At 49.5% G+C, this 20,816-nt stretch overlaps 1 protein-coding gene across 2 annotated transcripts in view; it reads right to left on the bottom strand.

Moving 5' to 3' along the window:
• USP24 (ubiquitin specific peptidase 24) overlaps window positions 1–20,816 on the bottom strand; it is a 2,799,104-nt gene that overhangs the window by 1,158,248 nt on the left and 1,620,040 nt on the right. For both annotated transcript variants that reach the window (XM_069642114.1, XM_069642115.1), the window contains exon 45: window positions 10,858–10,940. In XM_069642114.1, coding sequence (XP_069498215.1) covers window positions 10,858–10,940 — 83 coding nt within the window. The remainder of the gene's footprint in view (window positions 1–10,857; window positions 10,941–20,816) is intronic.

Here is a 20,816-nt window from a genome sequence, read left to right as displayed (position 1 = left end):
TCTTCCTCTTTCGAGGGATGTGGAGGAGGGGAAAAGACAGGCAAATCGAGAGACTGGGACAGGTGAAACTCAGAAACCACCTTAGGAAGGAGCCTGAATTTGAGAAACTTTCTCACGAAGGAACCTTAGAAAAGAAGGTTTGCAGCACAAAGCTTGCAGCTCTCTAAACCTCCTGGCAGATGTGATTGCTACCAAAAAGGCTGTCTTAAGGGATAACCGACGCAAAAAACATGAGTGCATAGGCTCAAATGGAGCCGCCATCAACTCGGTCAAGACCACATTAAATTCTCAATCTAGGACGACAAAGGGGGTTGGTGGAAACTTATTGAGAAGGCTCTTCAGGAATTGGGAAATGACCATAACAGTAAAGAAGGAACCTTGGTCTGAGGACCTCTTGAACACAGATAGGGTCGCAAAATACCCTTTGACTGTGTTAACCTGAAGGTCTGACGAGGCCAGTGACAGAAGGAACTCCATCACTGTTAGGGAGAATTCTCTTCTAGGGCTAATTTCCCTTACCTATAGAGTTCCCGAGCAGCTTTGCTGGATTTCAGGGTTTTTTTTTTTACTCTGTTAGGCAGAAACCTGTGCAGTTCCCTCTGGGACCACTGCAAAAGATTTAAGTCTACAGGTGTTGGCAGTAAACCCACTTGGTAGCAGTCTGTACCACACAGATTCACTGTGGTAGCTGTGGCTGAGCAGTCAGACTTCCCTCAAGAAGAGTTAGGCAGTATACAGAGAATACATAATAGGTACAGAGGCACAGTAGCACAAGCAAACACTGACCAGAGCTAGGTGTAAAAGTATAAACTTATTTATTAAAGGTACACTCATAAATTACACTAGCACAATAGAAAAGATAAGAAAGTCAAACACAGTTACTATTACTCATATGTACATCCCTAATCATTTGTTGGACAATTCTAAGTTAAGCCCACTTATTTCCAAACAGAGGTGAGCGCTTAACGTTAGATGACACTCCAACAAGTATTACCAAAAGGGAGGGAAAAGGCAGAAATAAAGAGAGCAGTAAGGTAAAACACTTTTCACATAAGGTTAGCAAAGACAGTCAATGGTGGAACAAGGAGAATTAGTTCGGGGCCCGCTTTAGAGGGAGCCAGGCGAAAATGTGCCCAAGATCACACAATGTCACAAGTCTTTGCAGGTGAGAGAAAAGGGTTTTACTACGGTTCTGAAAAGTTTAGTTAGGGTGTCCCAGGCCTACCCAGGTTCGAGAGCCGAGGGCTAAATCTACCCCGTACAATCGGTGGCAAGGGAGGCCGGGCGGAACACAGTACCTTTAAAAGTGGAAAGGATCCTCCAGCTGTGGTAGTTGTTCCTGGTAGTGGGTGTAAGTCGCGGCGTCGTCCAGGGGAAGAGGTGATCCCGTCGTGGAGGAAAGCTGCAGATCGTTGCACTACCAGGGAAGAGACCAGCCGTGGAGTTTTCCGGTCACAAAGGATTTTTACCCCTCTTTCGCGGTTGAGGTAAAAAGTGGTATCCCGGTTGCCAGGGTGCTTGGCACAGGCAAGGCGGCCACGAGATGCTTCGGGACGCGAAAAGAAGGCAGCAACTGGTTGTCCCCACCAGTTAAGGGAAGAAGACTCTCCAGCGGGAGATCTCCTCTGTCGTCGGGAAAAGTGGTGAGACGGTTCTGCAGGGCTTCACCGGTGGTGTCGTCTTGGCAGGTCGGCTCGGCTTCTCCCTCTTCGGCTTCTTAGGTCCTGTGGCGACTTCTGAAGAACCAGTCCCAAAAACCCTGCTTTTATGCAGCAAACCCCCATTCATACAGCCTAGCTGTCACTCAAACATGCTAAGTGGTGAGCGGGGTGGCTCACCACTTGGGCCAATCACACTAGAGTGCGACATGAGTTGGCAAGGCAACTCAGTCCAGGGTGCCTAAACCCCCTCCCATACCCCCTGTGGTACCCAGACAGAATGGCACCACTTTGGAGGGCTTCTGTGCAGAAGCCCGCCAAAAGTGGAACAAAGGCTCGACTCGGGTTCAGGGTTACTGAAGTGAACCTAGACGCCATTTTGGCGGCGGGTTCTGGCAAAAAATCCCAACCAGTGAATTTATATTAAATAAATAACCCGGCGGTATCTTTAACATTGCACCGAAAAGTGGTGCATTAAAAACAATGGGAAATCCCATTGGGAAATATTCTGGTGGAATATTTCTGTGGTATCCACTGCCACCAGCCAGAACTCGGCGAGGGGGGACGGGACAGTACCCCCTCGACAACAGACCCAGGGGCAATCTAATTGCCCCTACCAGTACTTCCACAGTAAGATGGTTTGTACTGGTTAAGTTCCTAAGTTAAGACTAGTAAAGTCAATGGTAACTTTACAGACCCAGGGAGACAGTAGTCAGTCCCAGGGTGTGGAGTCTATGTTTGGGGGTCTCTAGGACACCCCTGTGCTACTGCACTGAGGGTGCTGTGTAACACACATTCAAAAACCAATGATGGCCTATGGGGAAAATTACCCCCTAGCCCATAAGCACATAGCAAGTCACAGAAACACTCTCAAGTCATGTCCAAGAGTGAGGGTAAAAGAGTCTCACTCTTGGCAGGAGAAAAAAATAAACCCCAAAAATCCAGCAAAGCTGCTGGGGGACTCACTAGGTTAGGAAATTCAGCCTAAACAGAGAATTCTTCCTAACATACTCCTACTAAGAGGGAGACTCTTTTTCAAACTCTTAGTGGTATTTTGATGTATGTTACCCTATTTGTGTGCTTATGGGCTATGGGGTTTTTCTCACCCTCATAGGTATAATCTTTTTACATGTGTGTTACACAGCACCCTCAGTGAAGTAACACAGGGGTGTCGTAGCGACCCCCAAACAGACTCCATACCCTGGGACTGACTACTGTCTCCTAGTGCATGTAAAGTTACCATTGACTTTACTGGTCAATAGTTATGAACAAAACCAGTACAAACCATCTTACTATGGAAGTACTGGGAAGGGTTAATAGTTTTTCCCTGGTGTTCATTTTCGAGGGGGTACCGTACAGTCCCTCTCTCCAAAGTTTCTGGCTGGTGGCAGTGGTTACTACCGTAAATATTTGACCGCAAATATTTCCCTATGGAAAATACTGCCAGTTTATTTCAATACTAACTTTACTCCGGTAGGTTTTTATTGCCAGAACTTTAATAATATTTATTTCTCGTGTCTTTCTCTGAAATCCTAACCCAGGTCGGGGATCCTTTGTTCGTCCTTTTGGCGGGCATCTGCACAGAAGCCCTCCTTTCGGCGCCACTGAATCTGGGGTAGACAGGATGTGTGGGAGGGGGGAATAGGCACCCTGGACAGGGTTACCTAGGCAACCCATGTTGAAAAATATAACATCTTGTTAACATCAGTATAACATCAGTCGGGCTATAGGGCTCGTCACGGGACTGAGACAGCAATGCTAGATCTTAAATCCACCTTGGCTAGCATAGCTGATAATAATCAAGCTGCTTTGCTCATGTTATTAGACCTCTCCGCAGCCTTCGACCTAGCTGATCACAGCTTGTCAAGGCTCGGAGAGGTCGCCAACTGCTCCGTAACTGCATCCAGATGGATTGCTTCCTTTCTGGGTCCAAGAATGGTTAGGGTCTGTGTTGGCGATAATCAATCTTCTCCTATATCTCAGACATGCGGAGTTCCTCAGGGCTCCTGTCTATCGCCTCTGCTTTTCAATCTTCATATCCGTCCCCTTCTTGACCTCTTAAACAAATTAGGAGTGCAATACACGAACTACGCTGATGACACTCAGGTGGTCATACAGCTGAGTGGCTCCTATAGCAGCGATACAGTAACCATCAATAAAATATACAAAGCCATACAAGACTGGATGGCCTGTAATTCTCTTGCCCTGAACGACAAAAAAACTGAACTCATCGTGGCATCAAAAAACAACTGGGTGAAACTCGACTCCAACTATGCTAGTTTCCATCTTGCCGACAATACCATTCTCGTCCAGAAGAAAGTCAAGACCCTGGGCGTCGTTCTTGACGAAGAACTCTCTATGAAGTCCCATGTCTCCAGCATTAAATCTAGCTGCGGTCTTATAAATAAAAGAATAGGCTATATTCGACCATTAATTTCGGAAGAAAACTGTGCCCTTCTGTCCACTGCATTGATTAATTCAAGATTGGATTATTGCAACAGCCTCCTAGCGGGCACCACAGCCTCCAACATCCAATCATTACAAGTGGCTCAGAATAATGCTGTTCGTAATATCTTCAATCAGTCCCGTCGTACACACATCTCCACTTTTAGGAAAAAACTTCACTGGCTTCCCGTTAAACATCGGATAACGCACAAGATATTGACCACGACCCACAAATGCCTCAGCCTCTGTTGCCCTACTTATTTGTCAGCCCGCATTAGCATCAAATCTAACACGAGGAATCTTCGTTCATCCTCTGCCGCTATTCTCAAGCATCCAAAATACAGGACAGCCAAATTTGGAGGTACCACTCTTGACGCTCAAGGTCCCCTTCTATGGAACACACTCCCAGCCCAGATGCGGCAGATCAGGACTGCACTGTATTCAAACGTGCTGTAAAAACCCACTTCTTCAATCTGGAATAACTCTTTGACCCTTCTTCTTTCTTTGCCATGTGTGTTTGTTTGTTCAGTTTTATGTGCGCCCTGAGGCCTACGGGCATGTTGGCGCATTACAAGAATTACAATAAATAAATAAATATATAAATAAATAGGTCACACTCTGCCCTGATAGGCTGGAGGGTTATCCAGCCAGGATAGCCACACCACTGAGTGAGTGACAGCTAGGCTGTATGAATGGGGGTCTTGCTGCATAAAAGCAGGGTCCTGAGGACTGGAGGACAAGACGTTGCCACTGGAACTAAGAAACCGAAGAGGAGAGAAGCTGAAGAGATCCGCAACGACTGAACCAAGAGTCTTCTTCCCTTGAGCTGGTGGGGCCAACCAGTTCGCCAATCGCCTTCCAGGACCTGTCTTGGTCGAATCACCAGTGCCCTGCACTCGGAGACCACATAGCCAGGCACCCGTCAACCACAACCGTGATTTAAAGGAGCGTACCTTTTATTCGTTTTGGCAGCACCGCGGCTGGTTTCATCCCTGGGCAGTGCAGTAACTCGAACCTTTCTCCACAACAAGAGCTTCTCTTCCTCTGCTGGATCTCCCTAACTGCAGGAACTGCCAGGAACTACCGCCACCGCAGGAGCTTCTTCTACTTTAATGGTACATTGTTCCACCAGGCCACCCGTTTCGTTGGGCATCGCTAAAGGCATTTTAAATCCTTTACTTACCTACTGGGCTGGCCACCCCTATCATCTAACATTGTCTTTCACCTTCTGCAACTGCCTTTTCGAACCGTTAAACAAAGACTTGACTGCAGCTACTAGAACAATTTGATGCTGGGCACATTGCCTTGTACCATTGACACTAGCACAGGCCTATTGACTCTGGCTAAATCTGTTAGAACTGCCTTCTCTAGATTGCTTCTCACCCAGAAATGTGTTGGTGCACCTAACTCTTATAACCACCTCCACCTTTTTCCTTCCCCTTTTTTAAACTTGTGAAGTGCCATTTTGCTCGGTTTTCACCTCAGTATTACATGCTAAAGTACTGCCTTGCCTAACCTGTTCACAATCTACTTGGGAAGTGTTGCTGGTGTGTTAAAGAGTCTAAACCTGTATAATCTGTCCTTTCCCTCCCTTTTGAGAAATTGTTAGAGTGTCATTTCTGCTTGGTTTTCACTGTGCCATTTTGCTCAGTTTTCACTCTTGCTCAAACTTGTCTACAATTTAAATAGGGAGTTGTGTATACTTTTCTGGACTGATTTAACTTGCTTTAGTAATAGTGATTTGTGTGTGAACATCCGAGTGTGTAATATAAATACATATTCTTTTTGATACAAAGCTTTTGGTCAGTGTTTTCCTTGTTCCATAGTACTGAGCCCCTAATGTGTAAACCCTGAATACTGCTCATCTCCCTCTTGAGATAAGTCTACTGCTTAGCCACAGCTACCAACTAAATCTTTGTAGTACAGACTGATACCAAAGCGGATTTCTTCCATATACCTGTATAGTCTTAATCTTTTGTAGTGCTCCCTAAGGGAACTGCACTGGATTCTGCCTAACATCCATGTAAGATGGGGTGTACTGGGTCTGTGGTTTAAAGTGACTATATAAAGTTAATGACAACTTTACCTATTTCTGGGGGACAGTAGTCAGCTGTTACGCTCACCTAGTATCCACGGGGACGCCACACATAGCAAAACACTGTAAGAGTGGAAAAAAGGCTCACACTCTTACCAGGTTAAAAAATAAAAATATCCTAGAAATGCAGCAAAGCTGCTGGGGGACTCTTTAGGTAAGGGGAATCAAACATTTTTGAGATTTCTCCCTAACACAGACCCACGGGTAGGTTTGTGGTGGTACTTGGTGATATCTGGGGAGAGACCTGGGGCCTCATTGCAGCCTACGCACCTCCCACATTAACAGTGAAACTCCTCAGTGAGATACAAACAATAATGATAGAGGAACTGGCAGACTGGATAATGCCCGGCCGGCCCACTGGTCGGTCCGGAGTCATATTTACGAGAGGGGGGACCAAACAGGCAAAATTCTGTCCAGGCTAGAGAGATGGGAGCTAAGTAAGGGGCTGGTACGGGTCATTCGAGTGGATGAGGGGGAAGCGCTGACCGAGGACTCCGATGGGCATGTTGAGAAGACGGGCCTGCACATCAGGAGCAAACCCCGACTTCCGCAACCACGCAAATCTGCGTATAACGGTGCTCGCCGCCACGGATCGGCTAACACTGTCGGCCGTATCCAAACCCAACTGAAGGGATTCACACATAGCATCCTTGCCATCTTGCACGAGAGCAAGGAAACCATCCCTTCCCCCTCGGTAATATGCTCAGCCGCCAAGGAAACAATTCCATAGAGTGTGTGAAAACCTTGTCAAGGCACACGTGGAGTTGGCCGATTTCAAGGCCATGCTCCCAGCAGAAAATATCTTCCGGGCCCAACCGTCGAAGCGATTGTCGTCCCTATCCAGAGGGATGGTAGGGTATGCCGCCTGCCTCAAGGGAGCCGTAGCCGCCTGAGCCACCAAACTCTTAGGAGTGGGGTGAGTAGATAAATAGCTGGTTCCGCTAACGGAAGGGCAGTATTTCTAAGTTAGGTTTTCATTCACAGCCGGAAGAGATTCCAGGGACTGCCAAGCAGCTGCCACCCAGGCTGCAAGGTAGAATGAAATGGTAAAACAGGGTCAGAGGACGGACATTGATCCAAGATGGCCATCAGATCATCTTGCACAAAGTCTTCTGGAGGACTAGACCAGCCCAGATACTCCGAGACTCGTGGAGCATCATCAAGGTCACCAGGTTCCTCAACCTCATTCCTTTCCTCCTCTTCAAAAATATTCTCCAGAGGGGGTTGAAACCCAGGTCTGCGGACAGAAGAGGGCCTGGAGGCCAAAACCGGCCTCAACGACTTCGATGTAGCCTTAATTGGAGAATCCACAATGTCTGGGTACTCCAACGGCAAATTGAGAAAAAATTCCCAAAGGCACCGAAGGCTTCGGCGTCGATGTAGGAGCCGACGGTGCCGTGGGCTGATACGACGGCAAGGCGTCGATGTCTGAATCGGACGGACAGGGCGCTGAACAAATCGACGCCGGCCCCGAGCCCTCAATAGTTTTCTGCGATCTCGCTGGGGACGAGGACCGAGACCTAAAGACACGTCTCTTGTGACCCTTCAATTCCTTGTCCATATGGGACCTCCTCAGCTCCTGATGTGTTGCGTCGCGAACCCGAAGGCGTGCGAGACACGGAACAAGACCGATCCAGACCGGCTTCGTCAGAAGGCGCGACCGGACCTGTGTCCTGCGATTGAAAAATCGCCATCATGGATTTCTTAAACGCCGCCCATTCCTCCGGAGTCGAGGACTTCGTAGGGCATGTAACCTTCCTCGGGGCACCCTCCTCCGAGGAGGAGGACGGGGAAGGCGACCAGTGACGGCGCTTCCGTGAGTGCTGAGACGAGGAAGACGAATGGCGGGAACCACTCCGGGACCGAGATCCCCGGGAATCCTTCCGACGCGGAGAGTCACCCCTTGAGTCATCGGTAGAAACCCCCTTGGACTTGGAAGTCCGGGTCTTAACCGGCTTAGAGCCCCTACCCACCTGGAGCTTTCCATTCTGCTCCCGCAAGACTTTGGCCGTCAGCGGCTGGCATTTCGAGCAGTCATCGGTGTCGTGTGACTCGCCCAGGCACCACAAAAAAATGCGGTGGGGGTCGGTGAGCGACATCTTAGACTTGCAGTCTGGCAGGTCTTGAAGCAGGACCGCGGCATCGGAGGGGTCGATGAGAAAGACATCTTCAAAGAGGAAAACACACAAGGCGTGCAGAGTCTCACGAAGTTAACACGTGGAAAAAACTGAACTGAGGCTATGGGCGCCGTACGTCCTATTTATAACATCCTGTGACGTCGTCCTCAACGGAGGCCCTTGAGGGACATGGACCCGACGCCATAGACACAGGCCGCCCTCTGCCGAAAAAGTTTCCGAAGTGCACAGCTGTGGACATTGCATGGCAAAAATGTGGAATGCGTTGGAGGACACAATCCATTCGAAGGCACCTTTTTTCACATGATCTGGGAGTGCAGATTATTACAGGAGTTTTGGGCGGCGTGCATCACTAGACTCTCCAAGATAATGGGGTCCCCAGTTCCGAGAGACCCAAAACTGATACTATTGGGGGTTTGGAGTGAAATGGACCTCACCAAGTATGAAAAGGCATTTCTCTGGGTGGCTATAGGGGCCGGAAGAGATTGACCGCGGCCACCTTGGGTTCTGGAGACACAATATACATAAATTGATGGTCCAACGAAGTAAGCAGATGTGCCTCCCTGGAACGACGCATCTACACTGCAAGGGGATGCCCTCGAAAATTTCTGAAAATATAGTGGGAAAGTAGTGGGAGTAGAGACTGAACTCGAGTTACGAATGACTGTCCTTGAGAGGATGGCGGCCCTGCCTACTGAGAACATCCCCCCCCACAATTCGGGAACTTTGGTGCTCCATGCATGACTTATACTGACTACTGTGTATATTGCTTTTCTTGTGACCCTGCTGGTTGTGTATGTTCATATTGTTTATTTGATCAAACTTAATAAACAGAGTTATAAAAAAAATAAAAAAAGACTTCATAACCCTTCAGAGGGTGTTGTGTGAAAGACATTTCTACTAATCTTGAAGTGATATTGTTTGAACAGAAAACTTTCAATATTCTACCCGACAGTTCAGGAGAAGGGAATCATCCCCTGGACACAAGGATTGTTATGCTGGATTTACATATCTCGCTTTTGCAAAGTTTTTTCTGAAACTAAAGTAGAGACACTAACCTTACACCTTTAGATTGTCTGCTTTAGTGTGAGGATCAGATATATTTTGGACACAAGGACAGTTTACATAATTTTGATGAAGAGACACAGACTGATCTTTAGTTTTACTTTCCTATACAAGGAAACTCTCTTTAGGATAGGGGCAGAAAGGCCTTTAACCAAACCCTTTAATTATAATAAAATGGCTAGTGTTGAAAACATTACAACTTTGTTTTTGCGCCTCTCATTTCTGACCCACCACAGAACTCAGAGGGTCTCTTATATCTTCTTTCTCGAAGATGAGGAGGAGAGGAGAGATGATCTGTTTAAGTATGAGCATTTTCGGGTGCATTTTGCTTCTTTTCATAGGCCTCTCTAGGGACTTTGGGGTGAATTCTGAGCTACTGCTTTCTAAGGATTTACATTTTGAGAGAGTGGTGCTTGGTGATTTAAAGGTTGAGTGCTCTAATGGCAATTTTAAAACTGTCTCATTTACCACTCTGTGTCATAGATTGGCACAATCTGCATTCAGCTATGTCGTGCTCAGTGCCAAGGCACCAAAGCCATATGCAGTGTGGGTCGTTGAGCAAACGTTTGGTGTTGCAGTCTGCAAATCGGTGGAACCCCGATGGTTTTGAAGTAGACATTTTGTCATAATCATCTAATCAAATCTCTGCGGAAGCAGACTGTTGATCCTTCTTTCCATGCGCTCAGAACACTTCACAGAATCAATGTTGCGAGGCAAGCTGTATGTATGTAAGTATGTATGTTGGCGTCATGTTGAGCGATCACAAGGTTTGAGTCGCACAGCGCTCCCTGCTGGCGAAATGTTTCGATGATCTGTTCAAGCTTCAATTAATATTTCTAACATGAGGAATCTATGGGACAGTATGCATTAGAACTAAGATGTGGGACACAGAAAATAAAGAAACCGAAAAAAAGACACCCCAGTGTGGAAAAAACAGGGCGGTCTATTTCTTTTGTCACACACTATGATTCCTGGAAAATTGTGATTGGATAAGAAACAGCCCCGATTCATTCCTTCACCTGACTGCCATGCGCATATTGTTTGATGCATGAGGCTCGGTTTGAGGTTTTTCTAAATTTCACTTTTGTTTTTTCTATAATACGACAATAAAACAATTAAGAAGCATGATGGCAGCATAATAAACACAACTAAAACATGGCACAATGCACTCTAGAAATATCTGATAAATAAAGAGGTTGGAGACCTCCAAAGAATAGACTCATTAAATAACTAGGGCATGAAGACTGCCTTTGTTTCTGGCTACATATAGTCTAAAATAAAGGATTGAAAAAAATACAGTACTTCACAAATCAAGCATGAAATATCTCTAAAAGTCAGGGGAAAGAATGCTAAACATGCTAACTTTGCAGAAAACTATCATGCTAAATGGTAAATCCTAGGTGTTAATCTGCCAGGTATTGCTATTGTTAATGAGGATAACAATGTTACATATACTAACCTGTGAGGACAGTCCTTACAGATCTTTTGATCAGAGTAGACACCCTGGAAAGTATTCTTAAATATCTGTTCACGTCCCATTTTCTAGAACAAAACACAGGTATCATTTGGCTTTACAGTACATAAATCCTTCATCTGCAGAGTACATCTTCCCAATTTATGTGCGATGGGCATGTAAGAATATTCATTCATTAAAATATTCATTCGGTATCACCAACGTACCTGTATTTTACTTCTTACAATCAATAATAACAAGACACCAGTGCTGTCTTTTTCGTATGTTTTTAAAGCTTCCCTATTTCTCTTCATGCGACCTTGATGATGATTATCCGATAACCATCATGCATGATCAACAAATGAATGTATAAAGTTCAATGAGCATTAAAAATCCAGTTTAGGAGGCAACCAGCGGGCACAGGCAAGATAGAAGACTGATTTCGGTGCTCCGGCTCCTGTCCTGAACAAGTGTGGAGTTTTTGCGGAGTTCATGGATGGCCCGGGAACCATGCTGACAGGGTCCCCGGTCTGCGACGTTGTAGAAGCATCGTTGTGCTGAGTGAGAAGTGGCCACAGCCCGTGGCGAAGGAGAACGGAGACCCAAAACCAGAGACCGGCACTGCAGGCCGTAAGGGGGGCCACAAGGCTAGGGAGCCGCAGAGGACGTGCAGAGGCAGCCGCAGTCTGCGCCAGGCGAGGAGTGAAATCAGAGGACGAGGCAGGTTTTGACTACCATGTGACGGGCACAACACGTGGCGAGACCCCAGGCGGCTGCACTGGGAGGAGCTACGGGCAGTGGTGCAGCAGAGCTATGGTAGGGAAGCCCAGAGCAGCGGAGTGGCAGAGTGGAGGAGACGGAATCGAGCACAAGAACCAACGTGAGCGGGCTCCAAGAACCAAGTGAAGGGCAGCCCTCTCCCTTGAGGCCAGGCGGTATGGCCTGGGGATTGAGACGCTGCTTGCAGCAGTCTCCCAGCAAAAGCAGTCAGAGCACTTCTGCCACCGCTGCTCTATAATTGGCAGCAGCTTAGGGTGAAGTGGGGTGCCTGGAGGGGCCCTGAGAGGAGGAATGTCCGGCAGAATCAGGGGCAAACAACCCGGTAAGGTGACCAGAACCCTAGGGGAGAAGCAGCTTGTGGGAGCGACATAGGCGGAAAGGAGTGACCAGTGGAATGGCGCAGCTTGGCTCCCACACACGTACAAAGGTAGTAAGCCCCTATGGGCTATTTGGAAGCTTCAAGTAACGCATCAGTAGATTTGTGGCTAACGCTTGAGCATGCCAGCACTCCTACAACATTTAATTTGAAATTCCTGCCGCCACACTGCTAAGTGCATATTTGTGCTGGGAGTGTTTTTTACCTCTTCAATCGCCCTCATGCCATTATTTCTTAAATCGAAAATGTTTCTTTAAAATGGCCGTTGCATTAGCATGTTTGTGTTGAAACCTTTGGTGAGCTTGCTGCCTCCCTGAATGGGAAGCTTGTGGCCTATTTAACCAACCAGCCCCTCACCATCAAGGCCCCCACAGTAATGCCATGTCTGCTCCTGTCCAGTTCTGGCTGGGCCCCACTACTTTTTCTCAACCCATCAATATGCACCGGGACGCCTGGTACGTCCTCCAGGCACTCGTGAAGTATGTGATTGCCCCCTCAGCTATCACGTAAGTGTGGATTATTTCTATACTGCCTGCATCATCCTCTGGACTTCGTGCCACTCATGTCAATCTCTATAAATCTTCAAAAGGCACCTTTCTTTCTCTTTTTGTTCCAAAGCACCAAACCATAACACCTTCTCCTTCCTGAACCTTTACCCCCACTGCCTACACCCCTGTAACTTTTGTGCTCCTGTACCTGTTGACCTAAAATAGAAAATCAAATTTAGCTGTGTGCACATACAGGTTGCCTTGCTGCTGTTGAAAATCGAATTTAGCTGTGCTAACATCCTGTTTCACGGGAATGTACTGACCAGTTATCCTCCATCTGTTCTCTGGCTGGTCTGCTATCTGTTCCCTTACCCTCGTGTTCTCCCATTGTCTCTTCCCTGTCCTGTCTGTGTCTCCCTGTAGGCTGTTCTCTCCTTGCCTACCACCTCCAACGTTCCTCAACTGCTCTGCCTGGTTAAGTGTACCACACTCTGTGCCCTCACCCATCTCCTATCCTTCACCTCTCTCTAAGTCTGGCAGGAAGAAAGTCAAGGAGGACATCCAACCTCCAACCTAGGCCTTCCTATCGCTGATACCTACGTCAGTGCTTCCACCACAGAAACTCTCACAGACATCCACTTTGTCATTCCTTCTCCCGACCTATGGACTCTTTTTGCTCTCTCCTTACTCTTCTTCACACATAAATGGTGGCACCCACTGAGAAGCCCTTCTGGCCTTCTCCACCTCCAGGGCCATCATAATTGTCTATCGAAATGGTGCCATCTAGGTACAAAGGCCTCAACCCCAACCTCTTAATTTTTGATAGGCTCCTTCCTCGCCTTATCAACTTTCCTCTTTCTTCCTCACTGGCTCCCTTGCCCCCTACTTCTACGGCCGTCCTGGCTCCCCTTTCAACTATGCACACCTTGGCTGCCTCGCCACCGACTATGCTCACCACATCCCTCACAGCTCCCCCTTGTCACTCTCAACTTTAAGGTTCCCTTGCCTTCTTGAACTATCCTGGCTCCCTTGCCTGTGCCCTCCTTACTGACACCCTTGCCTCCTCTGCCTCCCCCTATCTCTCAGGTACTCTTACCGCTTAAAGGGGGTACTTCTGTCCCCTGCACCATCTTTCATAAGTCTCTCAAAAGTAGCAACCTTCTCCATGTTGCCACACGAACTCTCGTTCTGCTGTCAAGCACTCCTCTGACATCTGCCACCTCCTTGAACTTCTAGACCTTGATGTTCTTGCTCTTACTGAGACATGGTTTAAGGACAGCACTGTGACGGGTTTTGACACTTCTCCATGAAGGCTACAAGATTTTTTTTATTTTTATTATTATTATTATCATTTTTTCTCTCTCTCTCTCTCCCCCCCCCCGCGCCTTTGAATGCTCTCATCTTCATGGATACCCCACTCTATTGCTCGCACTACCCCACTCTCATGGACTGATCATTCTTTTCTCTCTTGAAGATCTCTTCTCCTTTTGCAATGGCACACCCTACACCAACTCCTGCCTTCGAGGTCATGCGACCCATGAAAAGAGTGTCGATGGCTGCCTTTGCCTCCACCTACTCTCCTCCTTCTATGCCTGCAGCTGTATCCCACCCTGATACAGCCCTCTCGAATTTTCACTGTTCCATCTCCAAAACTGTTGATATTCTTGCTCCTGTCATGAGGGTCAGACTGAAGCCTGCCGAAAAGTGCAACTCTTGGTACGAATCCAATCCGGCTGCCTTTAAATGCAAGTGCAGAGCAGCGGAACGGATATGGGAATCTTCAGGCGCACCCTCTGACAAACTGGCGTGCCACTTTCTTCAAAGGCAATATAGACTCTGTATGCGCTCTAAGAAAAGAGTCTACACTCAAGCCCGTATCTCTGCGGCATCTAACAACACGGCCGAACTTTTTAAAGTCTGCAGGGTGCTGGCCAACACTACTGCAGCTGCATCCTCAACTGCACCCACCCAGGCCCTTTGCTCAGCCCTGGCAGCACATTTCACCACCAAAACACAGGACATCCATCCTGTCCTCACTATCTTTCGCTCCCCCTCCTACACCAACATCTCTTGGGCCCCTCTCGCCCACACCCACCCTTGCCCCCTCCTCTCTACTTCCTCTCCCCAGTCTAGACTAGTCCGGTCTATGACAGCCTCTTCCAAACAGGTGGACCCATGCCCCTCCAAAACCATCAAGGACAATATTGACACTCTTGCTCCAGCCTTGCCGACCTCTGCAACCTCTCTTTTGCCACTGGAGTTTCCCCTCTCAAGCACTCTTGTGCACCCTCTTCTTAAAAAACACTCTGCCGATCCGTTTATTTCAGCAAACTATCGCCTGATCTCCTTCACCCCTTTCCTGGGAAAACTCCTGGAGAAGCTGGCTATCACCCAACTTACCCTCCACAATGAATCTGTTGGTTGTCTCCATGACCATCAGTCGGGCTTTGGAGCATCCAGAGGCACGGAAACTGCTCTTCTGAACACCCATGAAGACCTGCTCTCAAATCTTGACTCTAACCCTCCATCTGTCCTCATTCTTTTTGACTTCTCTTCTGCTTTTGATACGGTAAACCACAACATCCTTATCACCTGCCTCCGTGACACCCTGAGCATCACAGATCAGGTCCTGGCGTGGCTAGCCTCCTTTCTCTCTGACCGGCCCTCCCAGGTGGAACTTTGGTCCTTTTTCTCCTTGTTAGGCAGAATCCTTTGCAGTGCCCTTAGGGACCACTACACACAATTAAGACTACAAGTGGCAATACAAGTTCACCTTTGGTACAAGCCCATACTACCCTGTTAGAGTAGTAGCCTTAGCGGAGCAGCCAGACTTATCTCAAGAGCAAATGAGCAGTAGTAGAGATTACACAAAGGACTACAATTACTGTGACTCAAGTAATAAATAAAATAAACAAACAAAAGTAAAAGTACATTTATTTCAAGACCATCTGTTCGTAAAACACTTCACTTCTATTAGTTTAAAATCACATGAAAAATACACTACACACAACCAATTCACTCTGTGCATCACAATTCAAGGGAAGTACTATTGGTTTTGACACAGCGGTGTTGGGAAGAACAAGTTACTTTCTTACCTGGTAACGTTCTTTCGATGGGATGGTCCGACGACGTATTCCATATCTATGACATGTAATCACCACAGCTGTGCTGCTTCGGAAACTTTTTTCGGCGTCTGCGTCCTGCGTCGATGACGTCGATGCGCCGTCGTCGAGGACCTCCTCCGACGTCCGACGTCATCCGATGTGATAAGTAGGACGCACGACGCCCGTAGCCTCAGTTGTAGTTTTTCCCCCCAGAACGTGTGACATTAGTCAACTGCCAGTCAGACACAAAGCCTTGCGGAACGTAAGCTGCAATCGCAAAAGAAATTCTGCAGCGGGGAAGGCAGGGCGGGAGCGATATGGAATACGTCGTCGGACCATCCCATCGAAAGAACGTTACCAGGTAAGAAAGAAACTTGTTCTTCGAGGGGATTGGGTCCTCCGACGTATTCCATATCTATGACAGACTCCCAAAGCAGTACCAGAGCAAGGAGGAGGAAAAGAATTTAGAATCAAAATTTAGAATAGACAATCAAATAGCAGAGCAAAGGACCGCCTTGCCAAAGGCCAGATCCTGTCCTCGGATGAAATCGAGGGAATAGTGACGTACAAATGTATGTACTGAAGCCCAGGTGGCTGCATCACAGATGTTGCGAATAGGAACACCCCTCTGCAGGGCAGTAGACGCAGCCATACCCCTGGTAGAATGGGCCCGCAAGCCAGCCGGTGGGTCCTTACCCGCCAAGCGGTAGCACTCCGAGATGGCCAAAATAATCCAGCGAGACAAAGTCTGTTTCGTCACAGCTTGCCCCAAACGCTTTCCAGCGTAACCAATAAAGAGTTGATCGTCCACTCTGACCCGGGACATGCGTGAAACATAAAAGCTTAAAGCTCTCCTAGGATCAAGCCTATGGAGCCTCTCCTCTTCCTTACCAGGATGCGGAGGAGGATAGAATGCCGGAAGAACAACCTTCTGGGCCAAATGAAATTCCGTCACTACCTTCGGAAGAAAAGAAGGACGAACTCTAAGGACAACCCTGTCCTTGTGAAATACAGTGAAGGGTGGCTTAACTGAAAGTGCCTGTAACTCACTCACTCTGCGAGCGGAAGTAACTGCAATTAAAAACACAGTTTTCAGAGTTAACAGCCTCAAAGGGCAAGAATGTAAACGCTCAAACGGAGCACCCATAAGAAACTTAAGAACAAGGTTTAAATCCCAACCGGGCACCAGGAAAGGTGACGGAGGGAACACATTAGTGAGCCCTTTCAGAAACTGTGAAATTAAAGGGATTTTAAAGTAAGAACACTCTTCAGACGAGCGCTTAAAGATGGACAGCGCCGCCAGGTAACCTTTAATGTTACCCACTTGCAAGCCCCTGTGGGCCAAAGAAAGTAAAAAGGACAGAACCATGGGGATGTCACATGCAAAAGGATCCACATTCTGAACTCTGCACCAGTCGCAGAACTTACGGCAACGGTACAGAGACTTTGTTGCTGGCCTTCGGGCCGAAAGCAACACCTCCATCACGTCTTCAGGGAGGTCCCAATCCCTATACCTCAACCTTTCAGAAGCCAAGCGTGAAGGTTGAGGGATCTGACCTCTGGATGGAGAACCTGACCCCCCTCCCGTGAGAGCAGATCGTCTCGGTAGGGAAGACGACGCGGAGGGCAGATGTAAAAGTCGAGAAGGTCCGGGTACCACGTCCTCCGAGCCCATGCCGGAGCAATGAGGATCATCCGGGAACCGAACTTCTGTAACCTCCGCAGCACTTGCGGGATGACGGGGACCGGAGGAAACGCGTACAGCAGTGGGAATGACCACTCCACCACGAACGCGTCTCCTAAGGCTCCTTTTGGAGGAAATTCCCGCGAAAAAAACCTTTCGCACTTCCGGTTGACACTGGAGGCGAAGAGATCCACTTTAGGGGTCCCCCAAAGGGCGAAGATCTCCAGGAGAATCTCCTGAGCCAACTCCCACTCGTGAGAGATCGTGCTCTGCCTGCTCAGAGCATCCGCCGTCACGTTTTCGTCTCCGGCCAAATGAACTGCCGAGATCGAACCTTCCTGCTGGATGGCCCAGAACTCGAGCTGCATCGCCTCCCTGCACAGAGGAAGTGACCCTGCCCCCCCCCCCCTTTTTGTTGAGGTAGTGCATGGCCACTGTGTTGTCCGTCAGGATCAGGACACTCTTTCCTCACACAGTCGGCAGAAAAGCCTTCAGGGCAAGCCTGACGGCCCTCAGCTCCAACAGATTGATATGGAGTCTGGACTCCGACGGAGACCAACGACCGCTGACTGTCAGCCCGTTGGCATGAGCTCCCCAACCCATGAGGGAGGCATCCGTCACGATCGTCACCTCCGGTCAGGGAAGCCAAAATGGAGCCCCCTTCATCAAGTTGCCTTCGACGGCCCACCACAGAAGGTCCCGGGCGACCGAGGGCGGCACCTGAACCGGGTGCGACATCCTGCCGGAGGACTGCGACCATTGCGTCTTGAGCGCCCACTGCAAAGATCTCATCCGCAGGCGAGCCTCTGGCACCAGAAGAATGCAGGATGCCATGAGGCCGAGCAACCTCAAGAACTCGAACGCTGGGAGAGTCTGGGCATGCTGAAACTTGCGCGCCATCTGCTGAATGTGAAGAGCCCTCACCTGGGGAGGAAAACACTGCCCCAGGGAAGTGTCGAGCACTGCTCCGATGTGCTGGAGCCGCTGTGTTGGCGTCAAATTGGACTTCTTTAAATTGAGGGAGAAGCCCAGCCTGTGAAGGGAGTGGCAGGCGACGGACAGATGATCCAGGACTTGCTCGGGAGAGCTCCCCCTGATCAACCAATTGTCCAGGTAGGGGTAGACGTGAATCCCCCCTTGCCGGAGATGCGCTGCCACCACCACCATGAGCTTGGTGAAAACCCTCGGGGCGGAGGTCAATCCGAACGGCAGGACCCGAAACTGAAAGCGCGAGTCGCCAACCGCGAACCTCAGGTACTTCTTGTGCTTGGGATGGATCAGCACATGGAAGTAAGCATCCTTGTGGTCGAGTGACACCAACCAGTCCTGAAGCTGAAGGGCCTGGAGGACTTGAGAGAGAGTAACCATCTTGAACTTGTCCTTCCTGAGGAGTTTGTTCAAACCGCGCAAGTCCATGATGGGTCTCAATCCCCAGTCTTTCTTCGAAATCAAAAAATAAGGGGAATACCATCCCTTGTTCCTCTCCGCTACAGGCACCAGTTCTATGGCACCTTTCTCCAGCAGGGCTTGAATTTCCTGCGCAAGGAACGGATCCGGACTCTGCAAAGAGAGGTTCCCCGGAGGATTGTTGCGAGGCCTGTGCCGAAAGGGAAGACAGTAGCCGTGGGTTATGATCTCCAGAACCTACACATCTGAAGTAATGGCTTGCCACTCTACAAGATGCTGCGCCAGCCTTCCCCCAAACGGCGAACCATGGGACATGGCCTCATGACTGAGTGGGAGCGGCCGCGGCATTACCTGAGGGCAAAGAGGCAACTGCCCCAGCAGCCTTGGCACCACGGGTACCCTGTCGTCCACCTCTGGTACCCCTGCGTTGGCCTCTTTGACTGCCAGCTCCTCTCGCTTTACTGAAGGACGAGTAATAGCGAAAGGAACCACCCCTCCACTGCTTTCCCCTAGGATGAAAAAAAGGCAGAGGTTGGCGAACTGCAGCGCCCAACGACTTCGCTGCAGCTTTCGAGGTCTGCAACCTCTCAAGGCTCTCGTCAGCCTTGCTGCCAAAAAGGTGTTCACCGTCAAAGGGCATGTTGAGGAGCCGAGACTGCACATCAGGAGCAAACCCCGACTTCCGCAACCACGCAAACCTGCGTATCGCGGTGCTCGCCGCCATGGACCTACTGACGCATTCAGCTAAGTCCAAACCCGACTGAACGGACTCACATGGCATCCTTACCATCCTGGACCATAGCAAGGAAACCATCCCGTTCGTCCCCTTCGGGAATATGTTCAGCCGCTAACGCAACACAGTTCCACAGAGTGTGTGTGAAACGAGACAAGGCACAAATGGAGCTGGCCGCCTGGAGCGCCATACCACCAGAAGAAAACACTTTCTTCGCCCAGCCATCAAAACGTTTGTCGTCCCTATCAGGAGGGATGGTAGGGTACGACGCCTGCTTTGCCGGGGCCGTGGCCGCCTGCACCACCAAACTCTCCGGAGTGGGGTGCCTGGTCAAGTAGCAGGGGTCGCTACTGGCTGGACGGTATTTTCGCGACAAGGATCTGCCCACCGCCGGGAGACTCTCCGGAGCAGTCCAAGCCGCCGCCACCCTTCTCTGTAAAGCCATATGGAACGGCAGTACCGGATCAGTTGGGGGACCAACATCAAAGATGTCCGTCAGATCATCCTGCACAAACTCCCCTGGGGGAGCAGACCATCCCAAGTACTCAGAAACCCTAGCCATAAGGCGCCGGTACGAGGAATCGGCATGAGAGCCAGGCTCAGGCCTACAAAACTCCACCTCCGGAGAGGTGTCCAGTCCACTGGCATCATGCAGTGACTGTCTCAAATCGTCAAACTGACTATGGCCCGAGACAATTTCATCTGGAACCTGACTAGGAACCAGGCCATCAGAATCCTCATCCGCCTCTGAAATATAGTCCAGGTGGCGAAAAGAAGGCACCCAAGAGTGCTTGCTCTTAACCAGAGCCTTCCTAGGGGGTTCTTCCGTGCCACGGGGTACCTCCGACACGAAAGGCGTCGATGGCGTCGAGCGAATCGGCACCGGCGTCGAGAGAACCGGCATCAGCGCCGAGAGGATCGACGTCTAGGAAATCGGTGTTGACGTCAGATGCAGCGCCTCCAGCATCGGCGGCGTCGACACAGCCCTCGAGGTCGGAGCCCTGAGCGTCGACGGCTTCGACGACTTCCTCGGAGCCAGAGCCTCAAGAAAGCCGGTCGACGCCCTCGACGCCTCAGACGTCTATGTCTTCCACGAAGACCTCACAGGTGCACACGGTCTCGAACGCGTCGAGGACCGGGACCTGGAACGGGTACGTCGAGAACGAGTCTCCTTGTCCGAACGGGACCTCTCCCGTGACTCGTGCCGACCACTCTTGCGAGCGTTGTCTCTCGACCTCTCACGACCGACCCCACTCGGGGGCGCGGACGGCTTAGTACCATGCGACTCAAGAATCGCAAGCATTTTCTTCCCGAAGGAAGCCCATTCCTCCGGCGTCGCACGGCTGGTGGGGTAAGCGACGTGCCGGGCAGAGTCCTCCGAAGAGGACCTGGA

Source organism: Ambystoma mexicanum, chromosome 1q (assembly GCF_040938575.1).
Source record: "Ambystoma mexicanum isolate Mex_15411 chromosome 1q, UKY_AmexF1_1, whole genome shotgun sequence".
Taxonomy (NCBI): Eukaryota; Metazoa; Chordata; class Amphibia; order Caudata; family Ambystomatidae; genus Ambystoma; species Ambystoma mexicanum.
The sequence above is the reverse complement of the archived record's forward strand: the minus strand, read 5'-3'. Positions and strand labels throughout refer to the sequence as shown.